Here is a 24,210-nt window from a genome sequence, read left to right as displayed (position 1 = left end):
GTGTGTATGTGTATGTGTATGTGCAGGTGTACCGAAAGCAGGCATCAACCAGACTGGCAGTGTTGGAGGAGGCAGCGGAGGGGAGGACAGCTTCTTACCAGAGGGAGATTCTCCACCTGCAGAGGCTGCTAAGAGAAAGACAGGAGGCTGAGGAGAGACTGCTGCAGTCCAAACGGTAGGAGGAGAGAGAGAGAGAGAGAGAGAGAGAGAGTGGAGAAGAAACGGAAGGAGGCAGGCAGGCAGAAAAAGGGTGGAGGATAGGGAGAATGTGTGAATGAAAAGAGGAGGAGAGAGAGGGGAGATGGTGTGTATCGTGGGAGGGAGGGCTGAGACAGCGAGAGGCAGCAGTAAAGTGTGTATAAAGGCAGAGCCGGGCACATCAACAAAACAACTACTGACAAGAAACAGATAAAGATGTCTACACAAACAGACCGCGTTTAGCCTTTTTGTAAATCGTCTGTCTTTTTCTTACATTGTTTACCCCAAAAAGTCATGGCCAATTGTCGTCTGATTTAACTTATCATGGTCTTCAATAACAAACTATAAAGAACATTTTGTTATATTAGTATTAGGAGAAGGTGAAGGTTGGAAAAGACATATTGAATACGGTTGAAGCTGTGTTGCAGTATCTTTATCAAAACTGTTTATGTCATGTGTTTAGTTCAATTAAGGATATTGACAGATTCATCTTTATTGGATTTTTTTAAACCTCAAATATCATTATCTGTATCAGCCTGACATATAGTAGAATTTTTGCTTTACACAACAAAGTGAAATCCACAACAGGACAACAATTCAGCAAGTGAGAGTACACAAGACACCACAACAAAACAACCTGGTAACGCAGCAACAACACATTACAACACAAATGCTGGTTGAAGAATGGGATGCCATCCCACAGCAGTGTGTGACCAGGCTGGTGACCAGCATGAGGAGGAGGTGCCAGCCTGTTGTGGCTGTATATGGTTCTTCCACACGCTACTGACACTTCTGTTTGTTAAATGAATAAATTGTGAAATTGCCAATATGTCTTGTTACTTCAGACTTCAATAACCCAATCCACCAAACAAGAGTCAATGGCAGAATAAGCTGTTTGGCATTGTCAGAGAAGATTTGGCAAATTTTTCATGGGCGCAACCCACATACTCAGCACTGCTGCTCATCCCACAAATGCATGTTCCTCACAAATGGGGCACCATTTAAAAGGGAAATAATCAGGCTTTCCAATGGTATGATATTTATTGCCAAGAAGCATTGTTATAATAAAGAAATAATCTACCAAACACAAATTTCCTTTTTGTGCATAGTTTACAGTATATCTGTACAGTGCAATTTCCACTCTCAACGCCAGGTTAAAGGACAATTCCGGCGCAAAATGAACCTAGGGGTTAATAACATATGTGTACCTAGTCAACCGTTCTCTGGGATCTGTTTTCATGCTAATCGAATGCGTCTCTAGCTTGAGACAAGCTATCGGCAAACTGGTGGTTAGCTGCTAACGCTAGCTTTCGGGGCACATGGTAAATCACTATTTTATACCACTAACAAGGCTCAAAATAGCACCACACTTCAACAGTAGCATAATGAGGATCCCTACATGTAAACCGAAGCATTGAGAACTTTTTAAGTGTACAGACAATTTATTAAAAAGATAGATTATAAAGACAGTAGCGTAAATGTTTACATGTGGGCGCCATGTTGGAAAACAGTCATGAGCAGTCAAATGACGAATGCCGTGCAACCAGTAACCAGTAACATAGCTCAAAAACAGCGTTCGTGATTCGACTGCTCATGACTGTTTTCAAGATGGCGCCCGCTTGTAAACATGAACGAATGGTTATGGGCAACAATAAGAATTTCATGTAGCCAATCATTTGAGTTGGGACTGATTTTCAGGAAAAGATTATTTCATGATATTCTTACTACTACATTGTGTTAGCCTTGAAAAACTTGACTGGTACTTTGTTGCAGCTGAAACAGTCTACCATATCCCCTTTATTCCCCCGTTGGTATGTCTGTTTTTAGCTCAGTCTCTGGGCCTGCTGCCTGCTGCTATCAAATGAAAGCTAGCTAATCAGATTGTTAGAAGATCCTGTCCTGCTCTGCCCTGAGGGCATCATAATGACAAATCACACACAGCACCACACACATCCGTCACACCACTTGCACTAGCTTTAAGACACCACAAATTTCTGTACTGCTGGCTTTGTGAAACTGCATTCACCACCAGATTTACCAATCATGCACACTACCCTGGCCTGGACGCTGTAAGTCATTGGGATGCATGAGGGTGAAGCCCTGACTGACTAGGTTACGAGCCACAGCAAAAATGGGAAACTATCATTGTAGTTGGTGGTGAGTTCCTGTCCTACTTGTGTTTCTGAGAAACCAGGTTTTCCCTGTTCTCAGTTAGAGCATTAGGAGTTCAGCTAAGTACTCTGCTGAAGTCAAACTTCCCACCTCCACACTGATCTCTGCCACATTCTCTTCTGTCTCTGATCCACTGCTTTGTGTTCTGCCTGTGCTATAGCAGCAGACTTGCTGATAGGTTGTGATTGCCGCCTTCCTGCTGAGTTCTGTGTAGCCTCTAGAGAAGCAGCACTGCCTGAGACTTCCAGGAGCTCATGAGGGGACTGAGTTTTCTTTTTCAAGTCACGTTTTCCTTTTCTAAAAGCAGTCCTGTCTTCCTCATGCCCAGCCACAAAAACATAGAAAGATCTGCCACATAGAAGCAAAGAGTATCTAGTATATTCCCATTTTGACAAATAGTTCTGCTTTCATTTATTTTATTTCCCTGATTTTATAATTCATTTGCACTACATTCATAATTCATAATTTTGTGGAGGATGCATTATAAATGGTTGAAATTGATGGAATTATGGATTAAGAAGGTACTGAGAATTGTTTGAAAATTATTTTACAGTGAGTTATGAATATATCTGTAATCAATTTTGTGTACAAATATTTGTAGATTCCATTTATAATTCATTGAAAATACTATGTATAGAGTATTAAGAAAGTCTGAGGGAACAGCCCTGGACTATTAAATGCAGGGTAAACTTGTGTTTATTTAGAAATGGTTTCAGCTTGATGAAACATTGATTTTGTGCTTGTTCTGATCTAAATTCTTGCTCTTTACAAGCAGGTTGGAGCTTGTGGCTGCTGCAGTCTTAATCTCTCCTGATTTCACACACTGGAAAACACACAAGTTCAAATAGCAGACCTTATTTTATGTTAATGGCGTAAACACTTGGAACCTCATGCATAATTAATGCTAAAGCACATGAATGCAGATAAACACATTTTAGTAGTATTTAATTATCCCTTGGTTTTCCATCAGCTTCAGGGGTGGTTGCATCCAGCAGAGAGGGGTGATTGTCTGTTCCTCTTTTGTTACCTGTTCTTTGGTAGCTGTCATTAGAGATTCGAAGAAAGGCACATGTGCTGTATTTCTTCGTAAAGGGTCATGTTGTGACCAAGTCTTTTATAACTCCTACTTCCTTGTAATGACTCAGTAGTTTCAAGAAAAAAAGAAGCATGGAATTGACAGTGATGGGTGGTGATTATATGGTGACCTTTACATAAGTAGCTACTGTTTTGTTGTACCCATTGCTCTCCAGCGTTTCTAAGGTTTGTTTCGTGCAAGTAGAGAGTGAAGTCTGGCATCTGCGCACAGTAGGAGTACTTTGTTAATAGCAGCACTCTGCTCACATAGATAATCCATAATATGTTAATAGAGCTAGCACCAAGATACCATTTCTCAATTCTACTGAAATAAACCACAGTGGCCATGTTAATTGCTTATCATAGTGTTACATTATAAGTTGCCTTGCAATTCAATAACAACATGTTTTTGTTCCATAAAAAAGAAGCCACAGTTGAACATATTATATGGGGAATCAGGGCTCAAAATAGCACCATCCACCAGGCAAATGCTTGTAAAATATGCAATTAGCTGGTAGATTTGCTACACTCACCAGCCAAAAAAACAATGGCAATCTATTGAGTTGCTCGTAAAACTTTAACATTCACTAGTCATTTGGCTAGTGGACTAAAAGGTTATTTTTAACCCTCTGGGGAATAAATCCAGGACAGAACACCTTTATTAAAAATAATAGTATAATAAAGTAAATGTTACACACTATTACACAGCCATAGCAGTGTCTGTCTGGATCTAGGACTATTAAATTATCCATTTGTATTTGTGAAATGACTTCTCTTCAGTTATGGAACAGAAGGCCAAAGACTTTGTTGAAGTGATAACTAAGGACTGATTGTCTAATGCCCGTGCATCTGTTGGTCCCTGTGGCTGTCTCCCAGCCAGATTGATAAACCCCACTGCTCAGAATAACATTGAATAATGTAAGTGTCTGGTAATGTTGTTCTGTTGCAGAGCGATAGACTGGATCCTGAGATGGCTGCAGCTTACTGAAGCTATAATTGTAATGGAGATGTACTGAGGTAGTGGAGCTGCTGCTGAGCCTTTCGCTAGTGGTCAGCTGTGTGGCCTCGGGGTCACCACAGCTATCCCACCAAGACACACAGACACATGCTTCTGTTGAATTTTCCATGTCTTATAGCTGCAAGATGTATCTTCGTATTCTGTCTGAGTAGCTTCTTAGGAAGCAATGAAAAGTGTGGTTGCCATGGGTAACGCATGTGTGCATGCTGTTTGGGTTGGAGGTTATTAGGCAGAGGGTGGAGTTTGTGAGGGTCTTAACTCAAGGAAGAAAAGTAGTTTTAGTCCATCACTCAAAGAAACATCAATTAGTTTTTACTTTAATAAGAATGAGAGCATTCTTCTCCCTTTTTCCCCACATAGTCAAGTCAATGCTCTCAAGATATGCTTGCGATCTCACCACTGTGTTTCAAACCCTGTCAACAACCAAGCTACGTGGCCAAGGCTTCAAAAATATTGAGCAAAACGTATTTAAAAGAATTCCCTGTGAGCCAAAACCTCAGATTTCAAACTGAACGCTATGGTTTCAACAGTTGTTTGTACTCCTGGCCCTGGGTAAGACAGCAAAGCAACAGATCCAAAAGTACATCCCCAATCCTCATCGATGCATCATCAGTGGTGGTTTACTGTGTATGTGTTGAATCCAGCTAAACTGAGTCATCATTATTCATTATTAACACATGTATCAACCCAACTTGCCCTCCTCTAGCTTTGAGCCAGAATGTGGAGGTACAGTGTGTCAAACCAGCACGCTATACACAGATTAGTCTGTAGTTTTCTTGGAAGACAAGGGTCTTTAGCCTGCCACTTCATTTTAAATACACATGTACAACATTTGTGTTATACAGTTATGCTGATGTTCCCTCCACTGTAATAAGTGGCTTACTGAGTACAGACAGGGCAGCTGATTGCTTCAGCTGACGTGTGAACAGCATATGATGTAAGAGCTTTAATCCATCAGCCATTACAGCAATAACAGCACACAGGTAATTATGTGCTGTCTCCACCTTATTCTTTTCCATTATAACTATCCCTCCATCTTTTATCTCTGTGTGTGACATAGTAGGTTGTTAGTTGATTCATGAAGCCAACAAGCATAAATATAATGAGAGGCACATAGCCAGCAATAATGGAATGGCATTTGAATGGATCATAAACTGTATAAGCAGAGAGGAACTTTAACTTTTACATGGAAATATGTCATATATATGCAAGTTTGTATGAGAATGCTCATGTGTGTTGGCCATCTGTGAGAAAAAAAGTAATAAGGATAAGTAATAATGACAATATATATTTTAAATTATGTGAATGGTGACAGTGTGTGGTTTCAGTGCTACTCTGCTGTCCTTGGCCTGGACCTTTTTTAATGAAAAGAGATTCGCAAATGGTGTCACTACAGACTAAAAATAATGGACGGTGCAGCAGTGACATCACCCATTGTTTTTTAGATTGCCCTTCAGTCATTTTATAATCAAAGTGTGATCAGAATCAAATGTCATCACATCTCTCATTGTGCTGATTATGCTGAAATAGCCTCAGCCCTCTGAGTATTAAAAAGCGGATCTGGAAGAAAACTCCAGAAAACTGTTTAATGGCATCAGCTGAGTTTGAATATGTGTACCCAATTCCAAGTCAGAGCCTTCAGCAAGCTTACCACTCTGACAGTTATTCCCATATGATCTGAATGCAGTGTAACACCCTGGCAGAGCTCAGTGATTGCTACTTTATTTAGAAACACTCTTTTCACTCACTTTTTTCCTGTATTGTGCCTGGTGAGCTCATTTGATGAAAAAGAGAGAGAGAGGGGGGAGATGTATGAGGTTTAATTCAATCCTAAAGTGGTTTGTTTTACCAGGTTTGAACACTGTCAATCAAAGGGATTTGCATGTCATAGTGAAAACCCCAGATTAAAGTTATAAAGCTAATTAACTCATATGTTGAGTGGGGGGCCCCTTCCATACTTCCTACCCCCCTACTTCCGTCGCCCTTGCTTGGACCACAGCCATTTTCCAACTCTGCCTTCAATTTGATGTCAACTACGCACCTGTAAAGTTTTGTGACTGTATTTGCGCGGTTGCAACGCTGAAGAGTTCGTCCTTCGTCACAATTACAGTGACAAAATCTGGCCGCGGACAGACATATACTAAACACTTGGCAAAGTACTCAAAACGGCCTCTGTGGTAGTTCCCGCTACAGTAGATGTTTCCAGGACCACATTTTGCCATGATGACACACACACACAGACTCTCATGGTGAAAACAAAACCAGCGTCGCTGTCGCGGCTGGTAACTATCTGTTACTGTACATCTTCATAAATGTCACTCACTAAACGTCTTCTGATCTCCATTACAATCTTTAAAATGAAATGAAGGCAGAGTTTGAAAATGTGTGTGGTCCAAGCAACAGCCTTGCCTTGAGATCCTATCGCAAGATGGTCTCTAGTATTTTACTAATTTTAGTTTTCTCTTCCCACCATAACCTTCTTTGCATGCACACTTCAGATGCAAAACTGACATTTGCATATCTTAAGTATTTACAGCACACAAGGATAAATAACTCACTGGAATCCAAGCGTAGAATGTGTCATTGGTAGTACTAGCAGTACATCTTTTAAATGACAGGAAGACGTTTGATTTAGTGCTCATATTTTAAAAAAGAAAACGATATCAGATCAGTGCTTTATTAATCTGTTTGGCCAGTAACAGGTTAATGTACCTGAGCTGATCTGTACTGTGCTAAACACTTACTGATGTGACTGCTGGCATTGGCCTTTAGGCTTATATGCTTGCACATGCACATAGACACACTTGGTGTTTATAATATACTAATATCTATGAACACTAGGGGTGTGCCATATCATATTGTTTACGATAATACTGGTATAATAAATATATTGTGATATATGAATAACTCAGATTGTGATAATGGCAGTATTCTGACTTGTTGACGTAATTGCCTGTTAAATTCCAACTGCTCTTTGTTATACTATTTATATTTGTTTACAGAATATAAATCTCACTCTCAGTTGCTGTTGTTGTTTACAAACTAAAGAACTGAGAGATATGCTTTTTTTTTTTTTTCACGGAATATTTGAAGGCAAACTGTTAACATTTATGCTGTCATGTGAAACTAAAACTAATTTTGTTGCAACTGTATCTTGAAATTAATAATAAAAATCATGTTCAGTATTTTTTGCAATATATTGCAAACAAATATCATTATCACAGATATACCCTAAAAAAATTTAATATTATTTTAGGGCCATATCGCCCACGACTATTTAAAAATGCAATTTGCTAAACTTTTTATTTTTTCAAACAACTGACATCACAGAATAAATGTACGATAAGATCAGTTGTGGCATCATGAGGTTTTAACTTTAAAGCATGTCTTTGCATTAGGGAGAAAAAAAGGAAAACGACAGTGAAACCACACTGCCAGTTTATTAGGTCTAGCTAAAACTAATGGTAATTTTTTTTGGCTGACCTTTTGGAGAGTAGTTTAGGGCAATGATACAATTTTACAACACAATCTCACTCAATCTTACTGCACATTCCCACATCCTCCATTATACTCATGCCCAAACTCTTCATTTTGTAGTCCCACTCCCACCACTGTGAAATGTAACAAGCCAAGTACAGCCATGATTCCGCTCTATCACATTGTGATGTTCATTGCTGCTATGGGCCTTTCTCTCCTGCATTTTCAAAATACAATGCTTCAGGCACTACTTTAGAAATAATTGGGAATGGAGATGACATGCAATCGTATTCCCAGCAGCCCAGTGTTTTTGAAAAAGGAGGATTGAGGAGAACTAGGCATTCCAGAAGTAATTTTGTTCTGCACAATGCAGATACAAGTTTGAAATGGAGCTGTGTGAGCGTGTGAGAGTGTGTCCCCAGGGTGTCAGCATCATCTGCTGTAGACACGATGGTGGTAGCAGTTGCACAGTAAAAATCAGCAGATACCCTGACACTGGTTAAAAGCGCCGCAATCAACTCTCTCGCACCACGCAGTTCAAAGTACGCATTACAGCTACGGTAGCTTTCACGCTTCAAAAAGCCGGTCTCTTGCTCTTTTAAATCTCCTTTTGCTTTTTCTGGGCGAAGAAGAAGACTCCTGTTCCTGAAATTTGGATTTTGAATACATGTGGTCCTCCATGTTTCCTTCTTCAAACTTGCTGGGGCCGGGAAGCTACGATACCCGTTAGCAGCATTAGCAGCACCTGTGAGTTTATCATGTGACAGAGAAAACGTGAAAGGTGGAGCAGTATGTCCTGGATGTCCCTTACCGGCTAACGTATTTCAAGATGGAGCATGAATATGGAGCGTCTACCCCAGTTCATGCAAATGTAATGTAAAATTTCAAGCCAAAAGGAATACCTGGAATTGATGGTAGAGGTAAATATTCATGGAAAAGTTTGTGAACGGGCAACACAGATTTTGATAATGAACAACTAAACACGTTACACACTGGACCTTTAAAGGACATGCTACACTGAAAATGAATCAGCTATTAGTGGCTGCAGATGATTTCCATTGTATAAGAAAGTAGAGCTCCACCTTTCAGTCCTCTTGTGGTCAGCCTGATCACTTATTGCAGCCACAATGATGTGTGAGCTTCCTGACCACAGTAATGCTGCTTGTCACCTGTTATTCATCGTAAAAAAGCACCTTTCCTCACCACACACACACACACACACACACACACACACACACACACACTATCCCAGCCTGTTCACCACCTTTGTTCTTTCATTCTTCTGCATTTCATTTCTTTGCTAATCATTTAGGTTCAGTGAACTTTGTCAGCCTACACGTTATTTGTATTATTTTCTCTCTTTCTTGTTTTGTTAAATACAAGTTCATTTTGTTTTTATATTTCCTTTGTCACCCTATCAGCTTGCACTTGACTGACTGACGTCCTTGTCGTCTCTCCTCTCCTTGCTCCTCTAGGGAAGTAGAGGAAGAGTTGGAGGTGGTGTGGCAGGCGGCAACCAGGGAGAACCAGCAGATGAGGGAGACTCTTTTGGACTCAGGGCTCACTGCGGACCTCCACAGTCGGGCCATTTCTGGCAGTGCCTCTCCTGGCTGGCTTTCTTAGTCTCCAGATGACACCACGACCACTATGCCATCAGCATTAACCACACAGCTCCGGCCTCTCTTCTTCACCTCTCATCAAAGCCCTGGGCTCCAGAGAAGGTCAATAATTAAATCTGACTCAGATAACCAAAGCAACTACTTGGACGAGAAGCATAAGCATGGGCTGAATTTCTATTGCTAAGCTCCTTATCCATAAACCATAGGTGTTTTAACTCATAATGGAAAGATAGACTGGGTACATTAGTTATAGTCCTAAACATGTCAGCATACAGGCATCTGCCAGATTGACTTTGTTACACAGATAAAACTGCGCCATCCTCTGTAACAAACTCATATTTGTATTTAACTTTATTGTAAGCATGTCTCGTTTGTACAACGAAGGGGAGGCAATAGTAGTCTGGGTAAATTCACTTCTTACTTTTTTTCCTGTAAGGGAAACTTAGTTTGGACAAAAGGATTTCAGTAAAACATATAAAACATTGGAGTGCAAAAAATCATAATGAAACAGCTGACTTTATAACACAGTTTAGTTTTGACAGCGTGGCCAAATATACAATACAATAGACATCAGTCTGGGTAGTCAGAAAGACTGCACTTTTTATAAAGATTTGTAAAAAGATTGTTTTATTTATTTATCTTTTAAAATTCATCTCAGGGTTTTATAGACCATGCCAAGTATAACAGATTAACAAGTATACCAAATAGTGGAGAAAGTTGCATTATTTAGAATAATTATCCTAAACATAAAGAACACAGCCATTGTTGCCACCTGCTGGGCACATATGATAATGGTATTGTCATTGTTACAGTGGCAGAGTTAAACAGTGCAGAACAGGCAGACATGGAAAAGCTACATACAGGTACAAGTAGTATGTTGAAAATTATGAAAATGACATTGAGTGATTTATCTGGAGGAAATACTGTTGGTGGTATTTCAGGGGACTTCTTGAAATACCACTAACAGTATCGCCACTAAAGAAAAAATAACACAATAAAAGAGTAAAAAAGTGTTGAGGTAAAATAAGTGTTTATGCACAAAGAAATTCACATTTATTTATACGTGTGGCTCTATTTTCCTATTATTATTACTACCTTTGTTTAAACTCTTGGATAATATGTTGGCTGAGTTTGCTAATTTTGACTTGCAATTAAATATGCTTTAAGACACAGTGAAAAGGACTCAAAGTGTTATTTATTGGGATAGTTTGTATAAGAAAAACTCTTTTTCAACTACAAAGTAATAGTGAAACCAGTGGGCTTTTATTGTTGGGAGTACTCCTTATCAAATACAGACATAACACCATTGACAAAGATACGTGTCATGGACAGGTTTTTCTGTGACTGAGACACCACAACATCACCTCTTTGGCACTACCACAGTCCTGCTGGATTAGACTGATGCCACAAGGCAGAGTAGTGTCTGTATAGAGATGTACCACAAATCCCTGCTGACGAACACAGACCAGCGTGACGGCTGTGCAGTGGCTCAGACATGTAGCATAGCTTTTAAGGGATGAGGGATACGTGTAATACCTGGTGTAATGGCAGAACGTGCAGCTTGCCAACAAATCCAAACAGCCAAATCATGGCATTGAATTTCTTAGCCACAGTGTCATCAGCAAAAAAAAACTTTATACATATGTGCTTTAATAGACAGCAATAACAAAAGTAACGTCATAGTGACTGCTTTGTATCTACTCCATGCATATACTGTATGCATGTAAAAACAAATGCAGTTTTCTGGCACAAACAAAAGCAGTGTTGCATACCATACACATACACATATTCTGTTTGGACATATTGGCATGCCAGGCAAAGTATGCATCAAGACTCCTACTGGCTGTATGCTGTAGTATATGAACATTCTATAACTTTCTATAAACTTTGACTTAAGATTTGGTATAAGGAGATGCATGAACTTTACCCCACTTTTATTGAAAACATCTGGAAACTGTTAACATGAGCAGAGGGCCCCCCCAAGACAGAAGAGTCCTTTTTTGGCGCCGTCGGACTGACTCCCGCTTCATTGGCTGGCTTATGAGGTGAGCTTTCTCACAACTTTGGGCGCTGGTCAGTTTGTGTGTGGCTCTGTGTGTGTGTTGAGGGGTTGCACTGTGTCGAACCTGTGTATGTTTTGAGCGGTGTTGCTGTGTGATGGAGGTTCCGTTCTAAATTTATTTGCGTTGAAATAAACGCAAACAGGGGAGAAGTGTGAGTTAACATATGAGAAATAGAGGAAAAGGAAAATAAAGCAAAGGATTAAGGAAGTTAGAGAAATAAGAGGAAAAAGGATAAGAACGCCGTTAATTTGGTACAAAGCCCTTGAAGAAAGGTGATCTTAGATGGGTTGTAAATCCTGGGAAATTCACTAGGTGCGATTTCGGGGTCCGCTCTTGGAGCTTGTAGTTTCCAAGACGCTGGGAGTTTGTAGGATAATATTCAGTGTATGCACTCACATGATTGACGAATCATGTCAGTGGCCTCTCATTGAAATCTACATCTCAAAGGTATCAAAAATTTAGGAAAGATAAAGGAAATAAGGAGAGCGGCGGAGAAGCATGCTCATTAAGAAAAAAGGATCCAGAGTGAGGCTGTTTGTGTTTTTGAATGGAGTCGACTTTTTATGTGCTGTGAACTTTTCTCTGTGGGAGAGAAGTGTGAGAGTGTGTGTGAACAGCGGTGTTTTTGATGTGTGTGATAGGCTGTACATGCGTGATTTATGTCATGAGGATATTCTATATTATATATATATATATATATACAGTGGGGCTCGAAAGTTTGGGCACCCCAGGAAGCCAAGAAAAGATGGAAAAATCTCCAAAAGGCATCAAATGACAGATTAGACATTCTTATAATATGTCAAAAAAAGTTAGATTTTATTTCCATCATTTACACTTTCAAAATAACAGAAAACAAAAAATCGCGTCTGCAAAAGTTTGGGCACCCTGCAGAGTTGATACCTTGTACTGCCCCCTTTGGCAAGTATCACAGCTTGGAAACGCTTTTTTTAGCCAGCCAAGAGTCTTTCAATTCTTGTTTGAGGCATCTTCGCCCATTCTTCCCTACAAAAGTCTTCCAGTTCTTTGAGATTTCTGGGCTGTCTGTCACGCACTGCTCTTTTAAGGTCTATCCATAGATTTTCAATTATGTTGAGGTCAGGAGACTGTGAAGGCCATGGCAAAACCTTCAGTTTACGCCTCTTGATGTAATCCACCGCGTCAACTATTTTCAGTTTCAGTTTTCTAGACAACTGCTTAGAAGACCCCATGGTGCTGATTGTTGGGGCAAGGTCAGATGAGTCTGGGCATTTAAAACCTTTGAGATTGACATCACCTGGTCTTTCCAGACGATGATTGAGAACAATCCATGACACTGTCAGGTCTCAGCTTTCCAAAGGGGGCGGTGCATGCTATAAACTCTGCAGGGTGCCCAAACTTTTGCAGACGCCATTTTTTGTTTTATGTTATTTTGAAAGTGTAAATGATGGAAATAAAATCTAACTTTTTTTGACATATTATAAGAATGTCTAATCTGTCATTTGATGCCTTTTGGAGATTTTTCCATCTTTTCTTGGCTTCTTTATGCACATTAATACAAATTTTTACCTGGGGTGCCCAAACTTTCGAGCCCCACTGTGTATATATATATATATATATATATATAGATATAGACAAAGTGTGGCAGTGATCCACCACAGCCCCCACCTGAGCAAAGATTTGACCATGGAGGACCACAGAACGGAGACGAGAAATCTCAACCCCCCTTTTCACCCATCCAACACTCCTCAAACCCCCTTACCAACACCGACGCCTTTGAGGATCCATCGCTCTCCCCATTCGCCTTTTCCCCTGTTTCCCCCTGCCACATGTTGGGGTTCACTGACCGGATGGAGCGGCTGGTAGATGTTGGAATCAAGTTTGCCCCACTACCTTCTCCCATCATTCGCCCCCAGCATCAAACTCACCCTGTTTTGACTGAACCGCTAAAAGTAAAACGCCAGGCACCTCTGCCCCCTCAAGGACGGCAGCGAACTCCTTCTCACCAGACTGATAAGTATGCTTGTGTACAAAATGAAACAAGCTTTAACTGATATGTGCTGGGCCCAGGCTGCATGCCTAGTGGCACTCATGACTCTTTCCAGGACAAGCCTGGGCCCTGTGTATTCAATTCTTCGTCAATCAATGTTGTGATAGGTAATAGAAAAAGAATGGTGAATCCGTTAAGCAAGAAAAAGAAGCACTTAACTGCCAGCTTAGCAAATTTAGCATCCATTCCTCGTCAGCCATAGCCTGTCCCAAAAAACGAGACAGATAATTATTTTAACACACTAACATTAGCCTTACTAAACGTCAGGTCTCTGGCGGGTAAATCATTTTTAATCAATGATTTTATTATTAAGCACAATCTTGACCTCATGTTTTTAACTGAAACCTGGTTAGACTATAATAACAGTGATGCTGTTCTTATCGAGTCAGCTCCCCCTAACTTCAATTTTATGAGTGAGAATAGAGCGAATAAGAAAGGAGGTGGAGTCGCCATTTTGTTTAATGACTCGTTCCAATGTACTCAAATATCTTATGGAAACTTTGCTTCTTTTGAATATGTGGCTCTTCAGCTGAGGTCCCCCTCTCGACCTATATTTCTAATTATCTACAGGCCACCTAAATACTGTGCATCCTTCTTTGACGACTTTAGTGAACTGCTGTCTATAATCTGTATTAACTTTGACTGTGTAGTTATTGCTGGTGATTTCAACATTCATGTTGACAACCCCCAGGACAGAGGGACCAAAGAACTGTGTTGTATTTTTGAGAACTATGGACTGACTCAGCATGTGACGGAGCCCACACACAACAAGGGGCAATCTCTGGACTTGATTATCTCCAAGGGTTTGAACATTTCCAAGGTTGTGGTGACTGATGCTGCTCTCTCTGATCATTCCTGTGTTTTCTTTAATGGCACTATCTCTGTGCACAAAAGTGTCCAAGCAAAGTTAATAAGAAAACGGTATATCACTGACAACACTAGTGAAACATTCATTCAGCTTTTCTCGTCCACACCCGCCCTCTCAGGGGTCTCAGTCACTGAGCTTGTAGACAATTTCAATTGTAAAATTACAAATGTTATTGATGCGATTGCTCCCATTAAGGTAAAAACTGTCTCTGATAAGAAAAGATCTCCATGGAGAAATGCCATACTGGTAAGAACAGAAAAAAGAAAGTGTCGAAAAGCAGAACGCAGGTGGCGAAAAACTAATCTCCAGGTCCACTACAACACCTATAAAGAGAGACTTTGTATTTATAATTTGGAACTGAGGAATGCAAGGCGGTCCTTCTTCTCGGACATTATTGCCAAAAACAATAATAACTCACGTGCTTTGTTTGCTACTGTCGATAGGTTAACAAACCCTCCAGTACCAGTAGCATCTGAACTTTTATCCACCGAGGCCTGCAATGATTTTACCACCTTCTTCAAAGACAAAACTCAGAAAACAGTCAGTGCTTCCATATAGACTACAGGGTATGTATTGTCACAGTGTCCAGGCAAAACAAATTCCAATATGACCCAATTTCATATGATTAACCGTAAAAACCTGGAGGACATTATACAACATCTGAAAACCTCCTCCTGCTGCCTTGATATTCTACCAACGGGCCTTTTCAAAAATGTTTTGAATTGTTTGGCTACTGATCTTCTACAGATTGTAAACACGTCTCTTCTCTCAGGTATCTTCCCACAGGCCCTGAAAACTGCAGTCATTAAGCCACTCTTAAAAAAAGAACAATCTAGACACGTCACTAATGAGCAACTATAGGCCGATATCAAACCTTCCATTTTTAAGTAAAATCATTGAAAAAATGGTTTCTCAACAACTCAACCTTTTCTTGACACTAAACAACAGTTTTGATGCCTCCCAGTCGGGTTTTCGACCACACCACAGCACTGAGACAGCTCTTGTTAAAGTCTTTAATGACATCCACTTAAACAGAGATAGTGGCAAAATTTCAGTCTTGATATTACTTGATCTCAGTGCTGCATTTGATACGGTCGACCATGACATATTACTAGATCGATTGGAAAACTTTCTGGCTCAGTACTAAAGTAGTTTGAGTCTTATTTAAAGAATAGGGACTACTTTGTGTCTATGGGGAATTATACATCTGAGCATACAAATATGACGTGCGGAGTTCCCCAAGGCTCCATTCTGGGGCCTCTCCTGTTTAACATCTACATGTTTCCACTGGCTCAAATTATGGAAAACAATAAAATAAGTTACCATAGTTATGCGGATGACACACAAATTTATATAACCTTATCGCCAGGGGACTATAGTCTAATACAACAACTGACTAAGTGCATTGAACAAATTAACTGGATGTGCCAGAACTTTCTTAAATTAAATGATGAAAAAACTGAGGTGGTTGTTTTTGGAGCAAAGGAGGAACGATTAAAAGTCAGCACTCAGCTTCAAACGATAATGTTAAAAACAACAGACAAAGCCAGAAATCTTGGTGTAGTCATGGACTCAGACCTGAATTTTAACTGCCACATTAAGACAATTACAAAGTCAGCCTATTACCACCTTAAAAATATATCAAGGGTTAAAGGACTTATGTCTCAGCAGGATTTGGAAAAACTTGTCCATGCTTTTATCTTCAGTAGACTTGACTACTGTAACGGTGTCTTTACAGGTCTCCATAAAAAAATCAATCAGACAGCTGCAGCTGATTCAGAACGCTGCTGCTCCAGTCCTCACTAAGACCAAGAGAGTGGATCACATCACTCCAGTTCTGAAGTCTCTACACTGGCTTCCTGTGCCTCAAAGAATTGATTTCAAAATACTTTTGCTGGTTTATAAATCACTAAACGGTTTAGGGCCAAAATACATTTCTGATCTGCTGCTACACTATGAACCCCCCAGACCTCTCAGGTGGTCTGGGACAGGCCTGCTTGTTGTCCCCAGAGTCAGAACTAAACAGGGGGAAGCAGCGTTTAGTTTTTATGCTCCACATAATTGGAACAAACTCCCAGAAAACTGCAGGTCTGCTGCAACTCTCAGTTCTTTTAAATCAAGGCTGAAGACCTATCTTTTTGATGTTGCCTTTCTTTAAATAACTGTTCATTTCTTATACTGAAGCTGCATTGTTGACACTGTATAACAATCTATATAAGCATATAAAGAGAAATTCCTAAAACAAATAATAGAATTGAATTTATGATTATTCCGGTGACATTCTTTTGCAGAAACGGACATATCTCTGATAATTTCTCTGATGCAGGCATGACAATAGTTGACAGAAGAGACAGACGTTGGGCTGGTCAAAAAGTTAGTTGAAGTAACTAACTAATTTAGGCAGAAGGCCTAAAAAGAAAAAAATAGTCTATAAACACTCTGAGCGAGTTCTTGACTATTTAGAGACAGACTGCAGAAGAAATAAAATAGTTTAAGAACGTTCTGGACTATTAAGAGATTTTTGTCTGCAGGGCTGTACCGGGTTTTACAAGGTTTGCCGAAGAAAAGAACTAAGCTTTGCGGTGACGACCACATCGAAAATGATAAGAGTATACTCAAGAAAAGCTTCTGTAACTATGGGGAATGAAACCTCAAAGCCATGCAACGCATCTGGACCCATAGTGGCTGAGATGGTTAGAAAATATGGACCGGACTGCTGGAGATATCTGTCATATTGGTCAAAAAGATTTGGCTTTCCAAAAAATGGATCACTGAGTCCTGGAAAGTTATTTTATCTGCTTTGATATATTTAACTGTTTTAACTGTTCTTCAATGTTTAATTTCTTATACTGCACTGTAACTTTTTTTTCTCGTATTTTATCTGTTTTTTATTTTTTAATCTGTTTTCATGTAAATCTGTTTTCATGTAAAGCACTTTGAATTGCCCTGTTGCTGAAATGTGCTATACAAATAAAGCTGCCTTGCCTTGCCTTGCCTAGATATAGATAGATAGATATAGAGATATAGAGATATAGATAGATAGATATAGAGATATAGATAGATAGATAGAGATATATATATCTATAGATATAGATATAGATAGATAGATATAGAGATAGATAGATATATATATATATAGAGATAGATAGATATATATAGATAGATAGATATATATAGATATAGATATAGATAGATAGATATAGAGATAGATAGATATATATATATATAGAGATAGATAGATATATATAGATATATAGATAGATATAGAGATAGATAGATATATAGAGATATATAGAGATATATATGTGTGTATATATATGTGTATATATATGTGTATATATATGTATGTGTATATATATATATGTATATATATAGATAGATAGATATATATATAGATAGATAAAGAGATATATATATAGATATATATATATCTATATATATATAGATATATATATAGATATATATATAGATAGAGAGATATATATAGAGAGAGATAGAGAGATATATATAGAGAGATAGATATATATATATATATATATATATGTGTGTGTGTTTTGGTTGAAAAAAGGAGTTTTAGTTATCTATACGGAAAGATATTCTGTTCATTACGGCTAAAACTATGAGTCTCATTTGAAGAGAACGTTTTCAAATTGTTAAAACGTATGAGCCTCAAGGAGGACTTTGTTTAATCAGGTAAAAAACATAAAATGATATGAGCCTCTAGGAGGACTTTGTTTAATCAGGTAAAAAACATAAAATGATATGAGCCTCTAGGAGGACTTTGTTTAATCAGGTAAAAAACATAAAATGATATGAGCCTCTAGGAGGACTTTGTTTAATCAGGTAAAAAACATAAAATGATATGAGCCTCAAGGAGGACTTTGTTTAATCAGGTAAAAAAACATAAAATGATATGAGCCTCTAGGAGGACTTTGTTTAATCAGGTAAAAAACATAAAATGATATGAGCCTCAAGGAGGACTTTGTTTAATCAGGTAAAAAACATCAAATGAAATGAGCCTCTAGGAGGACTTTGTTTAACAGTCTATGAGTCTTCTTCAAATTAGAATCTGTGTTTTATGTTTTGTGTTGGTTTGTTCATTTTGTTCCGTGTCACTGTTGTTTTATAAATGTGGTCTGTTGGGAAAAAATGGAGAGGCAGCTGGTCTGTCTGCTGAGGATCATTAAGTTCTCTATGATTTCTTTGTGATTGCTTAAACCGCTTTGTGATAGTGTATCTTTGAAACTGGTATTAAGAAATTCTATGTTGAAGTGGGCTTGAGTTATTCTTCAGTTATCCTCCTTGGTTGGTTGTGTGTTTGGGAGCTCATCTCACTCTGAGATCACACTGGCGAATGGACTGCGCATGTCTAAAATTCTAGGAATGCAAGTTTTCACAGACAGTCTAGGCCACTCCTTGCCTGCACTTGGGTGCAGAGGCAGAGCGGCGAAAAAAGGAAGGGGGAGATTTTGAGTGCAGCCCAGTAAAATATTCGGTGACTGTTGCTTGACTGTGAATTAAAATCCATTAAATTATAAATAAGAGTTATGTTGACAGATAAATAAGAAAAATGTTATTATAGTGATTAAAAGTGTTCTTAAGTTGATTGATTATTTCTTAAGCTTGAAAGTAAACACAGGTATGTTTAAAAAGATAGGAAAATATATTGTGATTACTCAAATAGTTAACTGTATTTTCAAAAAAAGATATGGTTAATTTTAGTTGATGATATAAATAATTAATCAATATGCAAGGTTGAATAAGTTTGTATGAAGCAAGTGTATTCAACGAGACATTGAATCTTTATTCTTTCATTTATCATTTATCTGTCCGTGAGTACTAAAGAGGCAGTTGGAAGGTTTTTGACTTTGCTAAGGTTCCCCACTGTCACATGTGGTCACGTCATTGTGGAAGGAAGGAAATGAGTGACATTTGTGAAGATGGGAAACAGAACGAATGAACAGCAAGTTAATTCAATCTAATAAAACAGACTGAGTTAATTCATATACTTTGTATATTAAATGGGTAACAATTGTTACAAAAGATAGTCAGGAAAGTTGAGAGAAGATGGTAAGTGTATGCTGTAGAAAGGGAAAAGAGAGTTTTATGAGACAATGGGAAGAAAAAAGGTAGGACTTTAAGGGAAAGTTAAGTGTACAAGAATGTACTAAGTTGGTTAAAGACAGAAAGAGAGTGTTAAGTGACAGAAAGACAAAAAAAAAGAGACAGATTATGTAATTTTCAGGAATGACTAATGGTAATTTCCAAGATGAATTGCTCTTAGATATTATTGTGATCTGACATATAAAATAAAATAAAAATGAATTAGGATTTGTGTAGAACAAACACGTTTATGAAATATGATGTTTTATTGTTGTTAAACTGCCCAACAAATATATAAGCCTACAAGTTTGGTTGAAATGATTAGCTGCTTAAATACTTAGTTGATTGATAGAACTACTGTAATCATTTTCAGTTTAAAAATGTGGGGACTTTTCTGTGTTGTTTCTTTTAGTATTTGAAGTGCATATTTTATGATACGTTTCTTAGGTAATATTTTTGTTTGGTTAAAGTACAAGTAATGCTTCTCGGAGGTGTTGTGTTTTGTGTTTATTCAGTGTGCCTCGATGGATGTCAGAGCGGACCTGTCTCACTCCCCTACCAGCTGATTCAGCGTTCCATTCTGTAGGCAACTTTGGCCCCATCCTACACACCTACACCGGAAACGCATCTGGAGCTGGAGCAGAAGGAGGGGCGACAGATTTACAACTGCCCATGATTGAGTGGTTGAAGTGGACACCCAGATGGTTTTCAGGGCATGACCAGAGACTGACATTAAAGAAGTAACGTCACACATGCGTACAAAGTACTTTGGTGAAACATTCACAGATGAACTAATAATTGAGAGAGGACAAGCTGAAACGACCATAAAGATGAATCCAAGCTCCAAAAGTAAGAAGGAAATGAAACGCCGGGAAACTAAGAACAAACAGAGGTTCAGGAGGATGGAATTTGAAGATGATGATGATGATGATCAGAGTGAATCAGAAGAGATTATGGATGGATATGACCCTGCGATCAGACGAATGCTGGCTAGAGCGGAGAAAAGAGGTGATGAAAAATAGAGGAAACGAAAAGAGACAAGAGATCAGACCTCTGATGAAAGTGAAGATGGAGACAGCGATGGAGATTAGGAGAGTAGAGGAGCTACAGGATTTCATCCTGCAGCGATTAGCATAGAAGAGACTGAAAGAGACATGGAGCGATGCGTGTCATACTTGGAGAAGCTGAAGATACAGAGGGACAAATTGCTGAAAAAAAGGATCCCAGAAAGTGGAGAAGAAGTATGTATTGTGTTCAAGAAAAGGGAAGACAAGCAAGAAGATGCTTCCAGTGATCATTCGAGGACAGAATTTGGAGTATAAGCCTTTGCAGAACACTGATATGTCAGATATTCTTGATAAGTTGCCTACTCTTCAAGAGGGAGCACATCCTTGGATTGCAAAGTTGGAAGAAATGTCGACAGGGACACAGTTTGCCATAGGAGATATTAAGAGACTTTTGGCTAATCTCCTTGGGGTTCCAGCCATGGAAGAAATCTTTCAGAGAGCCGGACTTAATCAATATGTAGGGACTTCTGTATATGATCCTGAGTTGTTGGCCGCAAGTAGAGGACAACTGTGGAGAGCGTTGAGAGATGCATATCCAACAAATGTGCATCCAGACAACATTCTGATTGAACCACTGGGACAGGAAGAAAATCCAAGAGCTTATGTGTCAAGAGCTCACCAGGTGTGGAGAAATATTACAGGAAATGATCCAGATCTGAGCCAACTGGAGCAGTCAATTTTGCGAACCAAACTGCAGAAGGGGCTGCCCCCACCAGTAAGGAGTAAGCTAGCAGAAGTGGTTGGACTTGGAAGCATGGAAAAAACTGTCTATACAGATCATATAGTCCATCAAGTGAAGCTATATAGAAATGAGCAGAAAGAACAAGACCGAGAAACTACCAGAAAACTCAATCAAATACAACAGGTGGAGAATAAGAAGAAGGAGAAAAAACAGGCTTTGGTTATACAAAATCAGTGTTCACCAAATCAACAATCACCACCACAACTGCAGCCAAATCAGGTCCAACCTCAATTGTCCCAATCACCATTAGTGATTCCAGTTGTTTTATATCCACAGCCAGTTTTTGGACAGATACAGAATTGGAGAAGAAGAGGAAGATTTGATCCATACTTTATGCAATCTCCACAAGCGTGTTATAATTGTGGACAGGATGGACACTTTGCCTGTAGTTGTAATAGGCCAGGGGGGAACTCCAGAGGAAATTACAGAGGAGGATACAGGGGCCAGTCGAGGTCATTTGGAGGACCGGTGAACCCTTATAGGAGCCTGGAGCCAGGATTCTAGAGGTGCCCAGAAGATCTGAAAGGGGGGTGTCATCAGGGCCGGAAAGAGATCAAGGACAAGGACAGTCACAAGTTGGTACAGATCTCCACAGATGAGCGTTGACATCAGCAGACTGACCAGAGAAGGAGGGGGGGAGAGAGAGACCGGATTTGCTCTGACGCATCGACACATTGACGCATCGACACATAAAAACGAGGTAATGCTTCACAGATCAAGATGTTTACACTGATGTGTTGAGATGTTAGTTCAAGTATCAGTCTAAATTTCAATGAATGCTTGCATTGGGCAATTGAGAATTCAGTATTGACTAACACATGCATGGTTATCATTTTATAATGTGGGAAAGTGGCTGCATTGCTTTATGCTAGTATGTTGTTTTGTGTCATGTTACTTTTCAGCCTCTGTCTAGTTTATACAGGAATGTCAAATAGATGAGGTTGAAGGAGGGGGTGTTGAACATAAGGAGATTTATTACACCCACTATCTGGTAAGCAAACAGTAGAGAGACTTTTGTGTGGTCCTTTTAGAAAGCGAGTAATTATATGCTACAAAATGATTGGCTCTTGAAATAAATGTGGTCCTCTCCATCCATACGTGCTAAAAGAAAAAGGGATGTTTACGATTTGGTCGATTTGTTTGATTTAATTTGTTGGTGTGATTGTTGTATCAGGATAAAAGCATTCCTTTGAATATTGTTGGGGTATTTCATGTTCTTTTTTATCAAAGGGGTGAAATGGAATGTGATTCATATTCATATTATCATTATTTCATATTATACTATTCTTGATATTTGATTCATATTATTTTTGATATTATTCATTTTTATTGTTATTGGATGTTTTAATTTTCATGTGTTTTGCAAACGATACTGGTCGGTGTTTTCTTTTCTTCCAGAGCATATGGGGGAGATTCAGATACTTGAATATGGACAACAAAATGGACTGGAGGATTCTGAACAAGGATGAAACGTTCAGATCTCATCACACCAATACTGCATTGAAAGTCGACACTGCAAAGGAGCTGCTGTGGATACATTCTTATGTCTTCTCTGATATATATATATATACATACATACATGTTTGCATGAGTACTATATACTTTGTATCATAGTCTTTTTGCATTAATTGTTTGAAGAATGATGTTTTCTGTCATGGAGTGAATATATGGAGACCTCAGATGTTTTTCTTTTTTTCTTGACGTTTAGGGATATTGGGTCTAGGCAGGGCGAGAAGTCCTTTTTCAGCTCCGATGGGTTGACTAGCCTGAATTTGGACATTGTTTTGGATTTTTATTTCATTTTCTGAGGTTTTCACATGTATTTGTTATGTATATGTATTTATTTTCTAATTGATCTGGAGTACTGAAGGTGGTCGTCTAGGGCAGAGGGGCCGTGAGAGAGTTTTCCTATCTTGATTGATTGATGGTTATTTGGAAAGAAAGCTGCCAGATTTTTGGGGGTTTTTGAGTTTTTTTTTTGTTACACTCTATAAATTTGTTTACACTACAAAAGTTATATTATAAGGAACCTGATGTAATGAGAAGTGTTATTTTGTTGTAATCCTACTCTTTTTGTTTTTCGAGACTTTATTAAGTCTCGTAGGGGGGAAATATGTAGTATATGAACATTCTATAACTTTCTATAAACTTTGACTTATGATTTGGTATAAGGAGATGCATGAACTTTACCCCACTTTTATTGAAAACATCTGGAAACTGTTAACATGAGCAGAGGGCCCCCCCAAGACAGAAGAGTCCTTTTTTGGAGTTATGCCAGATAAAAGGCATCGATTGGTCAGTTCCCTTCTCCAAGCATATACTCACACCCCCACTTTAGGTTACAAAATGCACAGATAAATACCATGTTTTAACAGCAGAACGGGAGAGCGACACTATTTGAAGATTGGGTTGGTCGCCTCTCCGAGCTCCTGCAGAAGCTTGTACAATTGATGCTGAATCTTTGATTGTAATAAACCTTTTCATAATCGAGATCAGTGTCAGCGGATTCCTCTTTATACAGCATCACAGCATTACTATTAAAGACATTACAATGCCCTGAGGGAAAACCGGGGAAAACGCACACAATGGAAGGCAGGATAGTTTACCTCCATTAGAATTCCTAAAATGTCATCTAACATGTAGACTTCCCTTTGTATTCAAGCCATTATCTCCAATATAAACTAAAGTCACCAAGAGCTGTATCAACATATGTTGTACCATTTATGTGAGCAGGCAGCCAGCTGTATTAGACTGTACATCACATTTATTTGGCAGACACTTGT

General features: G+C 38.9%; 1 protein-coding gene across 1 annotated transcript in view; it reads left to right on the top strand.

Annotated features, from left to right (window-relative positions):
• The window catches only part of cep89 (centrosomal protein 89), a 59,746-nt gene extending 49,005 nt beyond the window's left edge, over positions 1-10,741 (top strand). Inside the window, exons 17-18 of the mRNA XM_078246060.1 lie at positions 27-175; positions 9,415-10,741. Coding sequence (XP_078102186.1) covers positions 27-175; positions 9,415-9,562 — 297 coding nt within the window. The 3' untranslated portion in view covers positions 9,563-10,741. The remainder of the gene's footprint in view (positions 1-26; positions 176-9,414) is intronic.
• Positions 10,742-24,210: the final 13,469 nt, after the last annotated feature.

This window comes from Sander vitreus, chromosome 1 (assembly GCF_031162955.1).
Source record: "Sander vitreus isolate 19-12246 chromosome 1, sanVit1, whole genome shotgun sequence".
Lineage (NCBI taxonomy): Eukaryota > Metazoa > Chordata > Actinopteri > Perciformes > Percidae > Sander > Sander vitreus.
The sequence above is the reverse complement of the archived record's forward strand: the minus strand, read 5'-3'. Positions and strand labels throughout refer to the sequence as shown.